Source organism: Cololabis saira, chromosome 5, assembly GCF_033807715.1.
Source record: "Cololabis saira isolate AMF1-May2022 chromosome 5, fColSai1.1, whole genome shotgun sequence".
Lineage (NCBI taxonomy): Eukaryota > Metazoa > Chordata > Actinopteri > Beloniformes > Belonidae > Cololabis > Cololabis saira.
Genome location: NC_084591.1, coordinates 21,396,351 through 21,409,224, shown reverse-complemented (window position 1 = coordinate 21,409,224; position 12,874 = coordinate 21,396,351). Strand labels below are relative to the sequence as shown.

At 41.2% G+C, this 12,874-nt stretch overlaps 1 protein-coding gene across 1 annotated transcript; it reads right to left on the bottom strand.

Annotated features, from left to right (window-relative positions):
• Positions 1-5,402: 5,402 nt before the first annotated feature.
• Positions 5,403-12,601, bottom strand: dkk3b (dickkopf WNT signaling pathway inhibitor 3b). The gene is made up of 7 exons (XM_061722516.1): positions 12,339-12,601; positions 11,244-11,369; positions 11,058-11,138; positions 7,569-7,661; positions 6,436-6,580; positions 5,741-5,891; positions 5,403-5,640 (listed from the first exon to the last, which is right to left on the bottom strand). The coding sequence occupies exons 1-7, from the start codon at positions 12,534-12,536 to the stop codon at positions 5,616-5,618; spliced, it is 819 nt and encodes a 272-aa protein (XP_061578500.1). The 5' UTR covers positions 12,537-12,601; the 3' UTR covers positions 5,403-5,615.
• Positions 12,602-12,874: the final 273 nt, after the last annotated feature.

Here is a 12,874-nt window from a genome sequence, read left to right as displayed (position 1 = left end):
AGGTCTCACTCCCTCCCGATTCACTCCGACCACGGTGTTGATACGAGGAATCTGACGATAGTCAGGGGGCAAACCCTAAGATTGATAACTATGCTTACGCTTCTGGGTAAAGTTTGACAACCTTATTTTTTTGTTAGAAGGAACCCCTAGGAGGAATAATAGGGGTGTTGTCATCTTGGATTTTTTTGCTGATGACAATTCATGCATATGGTCACAATAATGGTCAAAATGTACAGTTTATGCCAAATCTTCAATGTTCAAGATTTTATATTTAGGGAAATGGATAAAACATCAATTAAAATACTTTTTTTTAATTTAATTTAATTTAATTTAATTAAAAAATATGACTTTTTTATAGGTGTTTTTTACACACACATAATAAGCATCTTTTTTTTTTTTTTTTTTACAGTGAAACACATTTTCTATGAAATCAGGCTTTTTTAGTATTGTTTTATCTATTTCCTTAGATATACAATGTTTTAATCTTGACAATTATGCATACAAATTGTACAGGTTGACCAAAACTGACCATATGCCTGAATTGAGAACTTGAATATTCTAGCGCCTCTAGTGGTCACCAGCTAAAAAATTCAAGATGACAACACCCCTAAAATTCCTTCTATAGATTTGTTCTAACAAAAAAAATAGGTTGTCAAACTTTACCCAGACATGTGAGCAAAAGTCTTAACGGAGGCTCTTTTCTAAAGTTGCCCCTTGACTACGAGGAGTGAGAGGTCCATCCATCCAGGGGTGCAGATCCGATGTCAGGATTGGGGGGGACACCAACGTGATTTAAATTTTTTGCCAATATGCAACTCATACCATGCCATGAATTGGTAAAAGTTCACCAAAAATGCTGCACAGGGAATCATTTACTGTGCTTACCTTTCTTGTTTATTTGTCCTAAACAGCCAACAGTGTGTGTCACTGCTTACTTAACTGTTATATTCGTAAATCATAATTTTAATATTACTTAAATAATAAAATAATACTTCTCTGGGAGAAGTGAGCAACATATTGGCTACGGGCAGGTACAAATGTAAACAGAACAAAAAGTCATTGCCCGTCAAAAATTTTAAAAATATTAATTCAGACTAAGCAAAAAAAAAATGTATGGAGTAGCAATACTTTCATTCTGTACACCTCAAAACGCACCGTGGATGTATTATTTTTTTAGAAATATATTTTTAATAAATATTCTACATATTCAACTTTAAGTGAAAATACATTTGTTCAATTTTGAATAATTTAGGGTATTGGGGGGGGCAATTCATGTTTTTCAGAAATTGGGGGGGACATGTCCCCCCCCGTCCCCCCCGGGATCTGCACCCATGCATCCATCCATCTATTATCTAATTAAATGATCAATTGCAGGGTCACGGGGGTCTGCTGGAGCCCATCCCTGCTCATTTATCCTCTCTTCACTGGCTCCCTGTTAAACAAAGAGTAGATTTTTAGAATAGAAGACTTTATTGATCTCCCAGAGGAGAAATTCAATCGTGCAGCAGAAACATGCTCAATGGTTTATATAAAAAATTCAAATAGAAATAACCAATAAATAGCTAAATAATAAAATTAATAGGGGGCACAGTGGCGCAGCAGGGCGTGCAGTGCGTGTTAGTTCCCCCATGACTTCAGTGCCCACACACCCTGTGTGTGGGCCTTTCTGTGTGGAGTTTGCATGTTCCCTCCCGTGTTCCCTTGGTAGCTAATGGGAGCTACCCTCACAAAAACATGCAACAGTCCTGGGCTATACATGCCCCCTCGGGCCAACCGGGGCGCCAGATGGGGTGGGGGGGATCCGGCCGGAATAACGTGATCCTTCCACGCGCTACGTCCGGCCGGAGAAACCCCACCCTGTCTGGTGCAAAGATGCAGCCTGCTCACTCCTCAGGTTAAGGAGGAGACCTGAGCTCAGTGCGGGGCCCTCCCGGGGTTGGTAGAGGATGGCAATGCCCAGGACTGTTAGGTAGGAGCACTAGGTGATAAAATGGGGAAAAAATATTTTAAAAAAAAATAATAATAATAAAAAAAGAGCAAATGTAAAAAAAATGAGTAATGTACAGAGCAAAAATAGTAAACACAAAAAAACGGATAATAATTACATGTGCAAAAATACGTGAGGTGTTTAGCGGGCAAAGGTTATTGCACTTACAAAGAAACAGGTTATTGCTCTCGGGTGGCAACAGTTGGTTATTATAAAGTCTGATGGCGGTGGGGATGAAGGACCTGCGGTAGCGTTCCTTCTTGCAGCGCGGGTGGAGCAGTCTTTGGCTGAAGGAGCTGCTGAGGGCTCCCACAGTGTCATGTAGGGGGTGAGAGGGGTTGGCCATGATAGAGTTTAGCTTGACCAGCATCCTCCTCTCACCCACCTCCTCGGCAGAGTCCAGAGCACAACCAAGAACCGAGCCAGCCCTCCTGACCAGTCGGTTTAGTCTCTTCCTCTCTCTCGCCGAGCTCCCGCAGCTCCAGCAGACCACTGCATAGAATATTCTATATATAGAATATAGAATATTTTAAAGTACTTCTTATTCTCTTTAAATATATGAATGGCTTAGCTCCCCCCTACATGGTTGACATGCTCACTACTAATAACAACATGAATAATAATGTTTCTTACACTTTGACACAAGAGGACCGCTGTATTGAAAAAAAAAAACAACAAAAAAATAAATAAATATCAACTGTAAAACAATGCTAAAAAAAGTTTGTTTTACTTCTGATAAAGCTTGTCGCTCTGTGTGACTCACAGGTTGTGTGAGTGTCCTCCCATTGCGTAGTGTGTAGTGACTTGTATTTGCAGACAGGCTCTGGATCATTGGGCTGGTCCCTTCTCTCAGTAGCTGATGGAATTCCCTTAAGGTGCCTCCTCTCTCCTCACCTCCAGAGTGGGGAAGGACTTAGTTGGTATCCCTATGATACAGCAGCACCTTTTCTGCAGACATTCCAGTTCCTGGATCAAGTGCTTTGGGAGGCCGGCCCAGACGGGTGAGGCATATTCCAGCACTGGTCTGATGAAGGTCGTATATACCTGGGTCAACACATCTGGGGGAGCTGTGCTCGTTTGGCCACACTCAGATAATGGACCCTAGGCTGAGCCTTCTTCAACATGAACTGGACTTGTGCGTCCTATTTCAGGTCAGAGGAGAGCTGTATTCCAAGGAGCTTGAATATGTCCACCCTCTCTACAGCCTGGTTGTTCAAAACGATAGGAGGGGGTACCGGACGGTTGTGAGGCTCCCTGAGGCTAATAACCATGTCCTTAGTCTTGCAGCATTGGCTGCAAGACAGTAGGTCTGACCCCGGGCTGTAACTGCATCAACCGCTGCTCGCATCTGTCCTGGCAGGGAGCCCATGAAGTGTTCACTGAGAGTCAAATCATCTGCATATTTTATTGGCTCTACACTACACTACACTAGTTGATAACAAATGATCAAGAAAGTTAATGCAGAGAACAAACAGGAGAGGGGATAACCCCCCCTTGTGGGACACCAGCTAAAACTGCCTGCGGCTTATAAAGATGGTTTCCCCATTTGACCGTCTGCTTTCTATCCTCCAGGTCCAGGTTTTATCCTCCAGATCCTCCTGCTCACTGTTAGCCAGATGTTCTTCGATACTCCACGTATTTTCAATTTCAGATCCCTTAGGCTTAGATCATAACTAGAATTCACACTAGATTAGATAGATAAATTTGCCTTGCCTTGCCACCTGAAAAACATTGCTAGAATTAAGGGGTTTCTGTGTAAACAAGACATGCAAAAACCAAAGGTATATAAAGTACTTGAAAAAAGTAAGTAAAAGTAGAAATACCATAACTGAAAAAAAATTTTGGTAAAAGTTAGTCATCCATAAGAAAATTACTTGAGTAAAAGTCTTAAAGTAGCTCACATTAAATGTAAGTATCAAAAGTATCTTGTGAAAAAATATACTCAAGTATCAAAAGTAAAAGTACAAGTATTTTATAGTACGCATGAAAAGAAGCAACACAACGAAAAATTATCCTTCCCTTGTTTTTTTTATTTCACTTACAGGTGAATGAAATGTAAAAAAAAAAAATGCAAAATTTTACATAGGGACCACTTAACATTTTTGATTATTTTAATTTGTAACGAGCAACGAGGTGGCAAATGTCAAAGTAACAAAGTAAATGTATATTTTTTAACTCTTAAATGTAGTGAAGTAAAAGTAAAAGTTCTGATAAAAAAAAACGCAAGTAAAGTACAAATCCTCAAAAAAACGACTTAACTACTTCGTTACTATACACCTCTGGGAAAAACGTATTTATTCATTTTCAGTAGGTTGGATTATTGCAATGGCATCTTTACAGGCCTTAACAAGATATCAATCAGGCAGCTGCAGCTGATCCAGAACGCTGCCGCCAGAGTCCTTACAAACACCAGGAAACTGGACCATTTACACCGGTCATGAAATCACTACACTGGCTTCCAGTGAGTCAAAGGATAGAGTTTAAAATCTTACTGCTGGTCTACAAAGCACTGAATGGTCTTGGACCAAAATACACGCTTGATCTGTTAGTTCCCTATGAAGCTCCCAGACCCCTGAGGTTCATCTGGATCTGGTTTGTTGTGTGTCCCAAGAACCAGAACCAAGCAAGGTGAGGCAGCGTTCAGTTATTCTGCTCCTCACCAGTGGAACAAACTTCCTGTAGACCTGAGGTCTGCTCCAACTGTACATCCTTTAAATCACGCCTAAAAACATTACTGTTTACTGAAGCGTACTCTTAAATTCAATACTTACCTGCTGTACTCTACTGCCCTTACTTTTAACAACTGGTGTTTTTTATTATTTTACTTCTTTTATTTTATTTATTTACTGCTTGTGTCTTGCCACTTTTAATGTTGATGTAAAGCACTTTGAATTGCCTTGTGCTATACAAATAAACTTGCCTTATTACAAGGGTTCACCCTGGACAGGTCGTGTTAAGTCTAATGATGTCATTGTTTTACAGGAAACACCTAGTTTTGTGATAAGAATGACAACAGGGCTACATTTGGGGCTCATGTTGCAGCAGATAGAGCTTACATCCATGACAACACTTCCTACTTCTTGCATAAATGTTAAAAATAAAGGTTTTTCCATGCACCATTTACAGGGACATTTTCCTACAAATACTAATTTAAATCAAGAGAGAAGGGCTCATTTCAACAATTTAAGGAAACCCTGAGTTTTAATTCAACAATCTTGCCTTCTTCTATGCAAACTAAATCAATAACTTGTTTGAGAGGAAAGAATGAATTAATCCAACCCTGATCCAAAATCCATCCATCATCGGCTTCTTCCTGTTCAGGGTCAGTGTCTGCTTTTCCAAAGGTGGAACGCACACACAGGCACGCACACACGCACGTCTGTGCAGAATCAGTCAATACCAAAACAGCATCATGGGTTTTCAATCAAAACTATAACAAGTCTTTTATTTTATTATGTTATACAATATACAATAGTATTAAGGCATAAATAATGTAATGAGTGCAATTGTTGTCCTGAAGCATCATCCTGTACTTAATAAACTGATGGTCCTCATGTGGATTGTTCTTCAGTGAATCCTTTATATGGATCAGCTTAATGCAACTCCCTTGTGCTCCCTGCCTCCAGCACTACCCTGCACAAACAGATCCCCGGCTACAAGACAAAAAGAGAGCTGTTATAGTTGGAGGTGGGGGGGAAAAAAAAAGGAAAAGTTATTATTTTTTTCATCTGCAGACATGTTGAGCATTCTCACCCATGGGGTTGGCACTGGAGATTGTCTGCACATGGACAGTGATCCCGGGGACCCTCCTGGTCCCAGGCCAGCATGTCCGTCAGAAGGTTGGGGTGGCTCAGACATGACTCCCCCTTCTCTGGCATGGGGTTGCATACCGGAAACAAAAATTCTGGTGGGAGCAGTGGAGAGTAATAAAAAAAAAAAAAAGAAAAGTCCACAACAGTCTTTTATTGGAATACAGTTTTGCACCTTTATTTTCTCAATCTATTTCACCTTTGACACTCCACCAGTTTCATCTTTTGTGGCACTCCCATTAACCCCCCTGTTTATGCCTTTAGTTTTTCCAATTCATTTGCAAGTTTTTCCTATTGTGTTATTCTCTAAACTGAGGCTGCTATACCAATAGCAGCAAGGAGGAAGTTCAAGTTAAGACTGTTGGCAGACGAATAATAGGAGATTTTCTGTGAAATACCACTAGAGGCCAGTAAAAGTATCTTTTTATATTCAAGATTGACGATGAGAAATTCAACATTTATTCAGAAATGAAAAAATGTAATAGCAAAAACATACAAAAGAGAAAACAGCATTCTCAAAGGGCATCAGGAGAGTAATGACTAGACTTTAAAGTAACAAATACTCAGTGTAGATAGTGCATCTAGAGTGATTTAATCTTGGATTTAGTATGTGTTTATCACTTCTAGGATAAATCCCACCTCGTTGGAAGGCGCAGCAGAGGCCTGGCCTGCAGTCGCTCTGACCCTGACAGATGGTCCCCTCGGTTCCACTGGTGGCGTTGAGCGTACACTGGCCCCACACGCACATCTGGTCTGAGCAACACTCCTCATCCTTGGCACACGGCTGTGTGGGGACACAAGTTATCGTTACATCACTTTAAGCATTTCTATTTAGTTTAAAAAAAAAATAAAATGAAAGAAGTACAACCTGTAGCCGGATAACACGTCAGTCGACAATTTGTACAGCTGCAGTGACTTTGGTGTTAATGTACTTTTTTCGTAATCTCATTTCAATTTCTTTGAATATGTTGGTCTCAAAGATACAACAGAAATAAAGCTTTGATTGGCGTTTATAGAACACCTGTTCTGTAAAAGGAGCAGCTTGTACCCAGAGCTTAAGGGGGTAACAGGTTTACGCAGCATTTCCATGAATTGACACAAGAAACATATGTTTCAATGTGTTAATGTGTGGCACCTGAACAAGATGAGGCTATTGTGATAAAGTGTGAAATGATAGAACTCAGCAGGACAGTCTTATAAATCATGACTGTCATGATTTCATATAACAAAAACTCAGCAAATATGGTCTCCTTTGTTTTACACTGTGATGGTTCTATAACCTGTTAAAGAGGCATCTCCCCACCTCATCACCTGGTGACAGCTGGGAACGCTCTTCACCTGTGACCCTTGAAAGGATGAGGTGGGTATTTACATTTTGAAAAAAAACATCTTGACATTTTTGTACAGTTCCATTTTTAGGTTTCACAGATCTGTAGGCTGGTTCTCCATTTATACATATCGTCATAAAGTCTCTAAAATACAAACATTGCAATTTCTCAAAGAGCTAAGATGATTTTATGCTTTATCTCAATATAAAAGAGCAAAATTTATGACTCTGCATCTCCAGCTTACAGATCGATTACTAAACCATCTCTTAATATAATAATACTCAAGTATTATACTTTGAGAATATACAGATGTTAAATACCAAGGTAGGAGCACATGTCTCTTGCGTGATTAGGCTATATCGAACAGTAGCGTCAACAAATTACTGCAAAACTGCAGTTTTTTGCAAATTGTTTTTTTCAAGTCAACAGTGACTGAATGCCCACCATATCCGTCGGTATGCAGGGGAGACACTTCGAGTTCTCAATCTCATACAGGCAATATTTCAGATCGCCACAGTCCTCATCCACCATACATTCCTGCAGCAGGAGAGAGAGAGAGAAAAAAAGTAGGTTGAATAAGACAAGCTCACATGTCAAACATTATTAAAATTAATTTGAACAAGATGAATAAATCCAGTGATGCTCACATCTCTTCAGTGTCAAACCATTACAAAGCACTAATCTAAGAAAGAGTCCCATTTGACTTTTCATAGTAACTCAGTTGACACAATTGGATCTAAAAAAACAACAAAATAGAAAGAAAAAAAGAGAAGACATTTGACACTTTCTTAAGTTGTTATTCTGCCAGCAGCTCAGTCTCCACCACAACCATGATGCATATCACGTGTATCATTTGACCTAAACACAGAAGGTGAGTAATTATCAATGTTCTGGGAAATATTTCTTTGGAAAGAAAAAACAAAACAAAGATACCAGACTGACTCCAGCGGGATAAGAGGATCTCACAAGAAGATAATGATATCCAAGATTAAAGACAATCACACATCTACCTCATCTATGATGCACGTAGACTGTATGTGTGGATGACCAAGCATGTGCTGCTTTCAAACACACTTTTAGCCATCTACTGTAGTCAGGTTTCCATACAGAAGCTACACCCTACAATGAAACTTTGTTTCTGATGTTAACGGCACAGACATTTTCAAAGAACAAGAAAATACAATGAGGATATGTTCCTTAATCGACTCTTTTCCGAACTTCTGCAGACTTGTAGTAACTCTATAGTCACACTTTTTAATTCTTACTTCTATAAGACTGAACATTTCTATCTTTATATTTACCAGTCACACAACTTATAAAGTGGCTGATGAGCGTTTATGATCTGTACCTCTTTTACACTAACCAAATCTTATCCAATGTTATTTGTGCAGCACTTTTCATATAACTTGAGCCACACAAAAGTGCTTTACTGTTTTAACCCCCCCCTAAATCCCCCCCTGCATCGTAAATGTTGTTTTTTTTCTAACTCTAGGAATAATTAAACATCAGCCACCAGACAACCTGAGGGTCGGTGGTGGTCCACAAAATCCAAGCAACTCTGAAAAAGGGGGAGAAAAATCATGAGGAGTTTCATAAGCTAGTAAAAGTGTTAAAATAAAACTCCCAAGGGAAACAGGTGGCCAGTAGAAGACTTCAAAATAAGTCATGTGTGCTCTTCTGGTTTTAGTAAACGTACACGCTGCTGACCTTTAAAGTAAATGAGAATAATTTTCCTGGGGGAGAGAATTACAATAATCCAGTCCACATGTACTGAAAGCATGGATCAATATCTCTGTTGCCTTGAGAGAGAGACTTCGTCATAGATGACTGCAGGATCCATATTTAGAGGGATATTCTCTTTATTTCCCCCTGTTGAATTTTCCAGGAGACTGGAGACTCCCAACAGCAACCACAGTACCCTGCACTTATCTTAATAAAGTCCAGATGAGCACAGACCCTGCAAGGCCTCGCAGCCGCATTATCGCTGAACGCTCACGCTTTGCACTCGTTACTTTGTGGAGAAAAAAGAAAAGAGCCTCGAGCCTTTGTTTAGAAGTTCTAATAGGTTTAACTCACAAATACGCCTGATGGAAATAAAGTGCTTCAGTCCCATCTTCCCCATCACACTGACTGAGGCTTGGTTTTATTCAAGGTAACTAGGGAAACTCGTATGTTGACAGTGCTTGCCTACTAAGTAAACACAATAAAACACCACAAGTTTGCGAGCAGCGTTCGTGGCACAGAGCCCAGCTGGACTCATTACAACAAATTTCGTCACCCGACCTTTTGCGCCAGGAAGAGCATCCAGTTTTTCCCTCCTGCAACCATGGCAACACATCGGACTCCAGCAGCAATGGTGAAGCTCGGATCAGCACTACTAAACGTGTCACACTGGGACAGCAGGGGAGAAATCTTTTTTTTTATTGGTGTCTATTCTGCACCATTTTACTCAGAAATGATAGACAAAATCCCCTCAGTGACCAGAAAGAGGCTGGTCGTCACCCATGGACAGTCAAACTGAATGCAGCGTCCCTCTTCAGATGGTAGAGCGTCGTAATGCTTCAGGGAAGTTCTCCGCAGCCCAAAACGACTCAGCGCATGTGTAAAGAAAGCAGCAATTCCAATCTTTGTTTGTGTTCCAGTACTTGATCCAAAAATCCAGTCATCTTAAATCTTGCAGTGCAGGAAAAGTCCTAATGAATGCAGTATAATCTGATGAGAAGCCTACAGTCAACATAAAAGCTTTCACTCTTCCACCACATGTCCCTTGTATGATTTACAATTCTAAATATTACGAGTTACGTATTTATTGTTTAGGTGACCAGAAACTTCACTGCGATTGTAAATGGAGAAGTTCTTTAGGAGATGGGAGCTCACCCAGTACGTTTTGCAGATTTTTTTTCCCCTTCCTTTCCATCAACCTCTATTAACCAAACCACCATCTGTGCAGCTGCCAGGAAAACCACAGATCAAAGCCATCGTTGTAAAAGGAAAATGGGAAAACAGGCAGCAAACAGTATTAATGTGCTCACGAGTGAAGACTCATGCTGGCAAAAACTATGAAAAGTATACGGCACGTCTCTTTCCTGGATGAGCTCACTCCAATAAAAGTGAGTACAGACAATGCAGCTACAGTTCGGAGAGGACTCGGCCTCGTCAACATTTTTCTTTTTACTGACAGTGGATACTTATAAAACAGCAGGAAAGTTGCACTTTGGTACGTTGAACTATTTAGCAAGAGTTTTGGATTAAAGACACTCTCAGGAGAGTGCCGGACGTGAGGGGGCTGAGCCTTCGTCCAACACAGAGGGACTGGTTTTACACTCAGCTTCCAAAAGAAAAAGAGATGAAATCGGAGATGCTGGATTATGTGTTTCTGCCTAAAAAGCAAACATTTCCAAAATCCTGAGTCAACATGGTGGCCGCAGCGCAACATGAGGAGTGTGTTCAAAACTGAAGTCTGAACACAACCAACAACAGCTTCATGTGCACGTCAGGAGAAATGAAAATATAAGCAGGACATTCAACTACCCGAGTGCGTTACTTGGTTTATATCGTCTCAGTTATCTGGTCTGTAACTTTGATAAGATTGTATTTTTATCCAGAGATTTCTTGGACCATCTCACAGCGATCTCACAGAGATCCTTACTCCTTATGGAAGCTCTAGGAACTGGATACTGATTGCTCACGTAGTTTCTTGTGTCTTTTGACCTCTTTAAACTCAGTTAAGGTGTTAGGTTTTGTTATGCATCTGCATTTGGGCCCAATTGTGAACTCTTGAGACACCCTGTCCTATCGTAGTCACAATTATTAAAAGAACAAAAAATGTATTTCTCTTATGGCGAAAACATTATTTTGTGTTGTGGGTTGTAAAATATATAGATAAAATATAAATAATTGAAAATAATAGCAATAAAGAAAGAAAAACCTTACATGATTGACACTGTTCCACTGGCCAGACATCTCCATGTGCATGTGTGACAGATGAGTGTCACCTGTTCTGTTGTCTGTCTCCTACAAATGATAACAAGGGAGAAACACAGTATCGTTTGAACAACTCTTGTAACTCATGTGAGACATCCTGCACCCCATGCTTGTGTTTTAAACCTGACCTCCCACCTTGTCAGTTCTATCCAGGACCCGGGTCACTTTGTCGCCGCTCTTTATCGTCTTTGTGGTCTTGTTGTGGTAGTTGGGAAGCAGATCCAGCGAGCCTGAAGAGAACCTTGCACTCTCAGTGGTTATCTGTCGGATTCAATGTTAGGATAAGATTCATACATCACATGTAAATCACTGCATCACCGATCAGTCATTAACTAACTAACCATATGGGATTTTAGTAGCAAGGTTTTTTGCATTCACTGGCACGAGTCAAAAAAGGCTCATGTTTCCTCATGCTGCTTTGTCTACAATCAAGTGTGGCTAGACTACATATGAGACTTGTTAGGGGGGAGTTGCTGCCCTAAAAAAGCTCTGGAGATTTTAACCTCAAGATGTCCCTGGCACATGCCCTCTTTCTGTCACTGCATTGGTGTGCACATCCCTGCAGTGCAAACTATGCAGAAATGGGACAAAAGACAACATTTAAGGAAGTCAAAACAGTTGGGGATGTTTTAAAGTCACCTGCTGGCGTTAATGGACCCAGCATAAAACAGCAGGTAAATATCCTGTTTTTAGCAGCGTTCATGAGTGCCGTTCAACATCTGGACTGATGAGATGTGGTGACGAAAGTGGCGTGCATATAAAACCAAACCAGTTCTTAACAAGGCTCCAACGTAGAAGTCAACTGGGTCAGTACCAGCTTCAAGTTGGTTAAAAAGGGAGTTTAAGAATCTTCAAGTTGATGAATTGCCTTAAATTACACTGATCTAGAAGTCCTGGAGGACAGTCAGAGAAAAGCTGTCAGTGATTCAGGACTGGAGAGACCTGTGGGGCTCAGACTCATTAGGACTAGTCTGGTATAATCCCAGGTTGGAGTAGGTGTCTGTGTCTCTTCCCCGCTTTTCTCTCCTGCTGGTCAGATACACCCCAGCTCGGGTCACCATCATGACAGGCTCATTACTGGGTGTCAACACGAGGTGAGTCAGACCAAAGCAGACGTGGAAACTATGTGCAGCACGAACACCCACGCAGTCAAAGGTGAGAGTTTCCACTCTGCGATGGAAAACACGCAGTAACCCGTGTGGAGGGGAGAGAATAAAACGTGAGGCAGACCTGATCCACGGCCTCGGCCAGTATGTGCTGCGTGTCCTCCATCAGCTCCTCCACCTCCCGGAACATGTCGTTGAGGCTGGCGGGGCCCCGCTGCAGGCGGGCCCGCAGGAGCGCGGCCCCGCCGGCCCCGCCAGCCCCGCCGGCCGCACACAGCAGGCACAAGCCCCACATCCACCACAGCTGCTCCACCCGGGACATCTTCTACTCTGTTCTCTGTTCTTCCTCTCACCGAGACACTGGAGCTGTGAGCAGAGCCGAGCAGCACTGGCGGAGCCGCACAGCTGGAGCCGGTTTTATCTGGGAGGAGGAGGAGGAGGAGGAGGAGGAGGAAGAGGAGGCTCTCCGGGCTCAGAGAGGATACATCTGGCACAGACGTCTGAAAGAAAATATTTAACCTGTTATATTGTGCACTTTGAGAAAAAAGTCGAAATGTCTATGGAGGTAGATTTGTTTCTTAATTATTCAATCAAAAAAAAAGATTGCTTCAATCAAAAAATATATTTTCAATTAAAAAAAAATCACTTCAATCAAAAAAT

What these genes read in the sequence shown, in the direction of transcription:
- dkk3b (XM_061722516.1), bottom strand. Translation starts at nt 12,536, where the DNA reads ATGTCCCGGGTGGAGCAGCTGTGGTGGATGTGGGGCTTGTGCCTGCTG. An exon ending in TCCTGGATAGAACTGACAAG is followed by an intron (nt 11,139 to 11,243) that starts GTGGGAGGTCAG and finishes TATCATTTGTAG; the next exon opens with GAGACAGACAACAGAACAGG. An exon ending in AGTGGAACAGTGTCAATCAT is followed by an intron (nt 7,662 to 11,057) that starts GTAAGGTTTTTC and finishes CTCCTGCTGCAG; the next exon opens with GAATGTATGGTGGATGAGGA.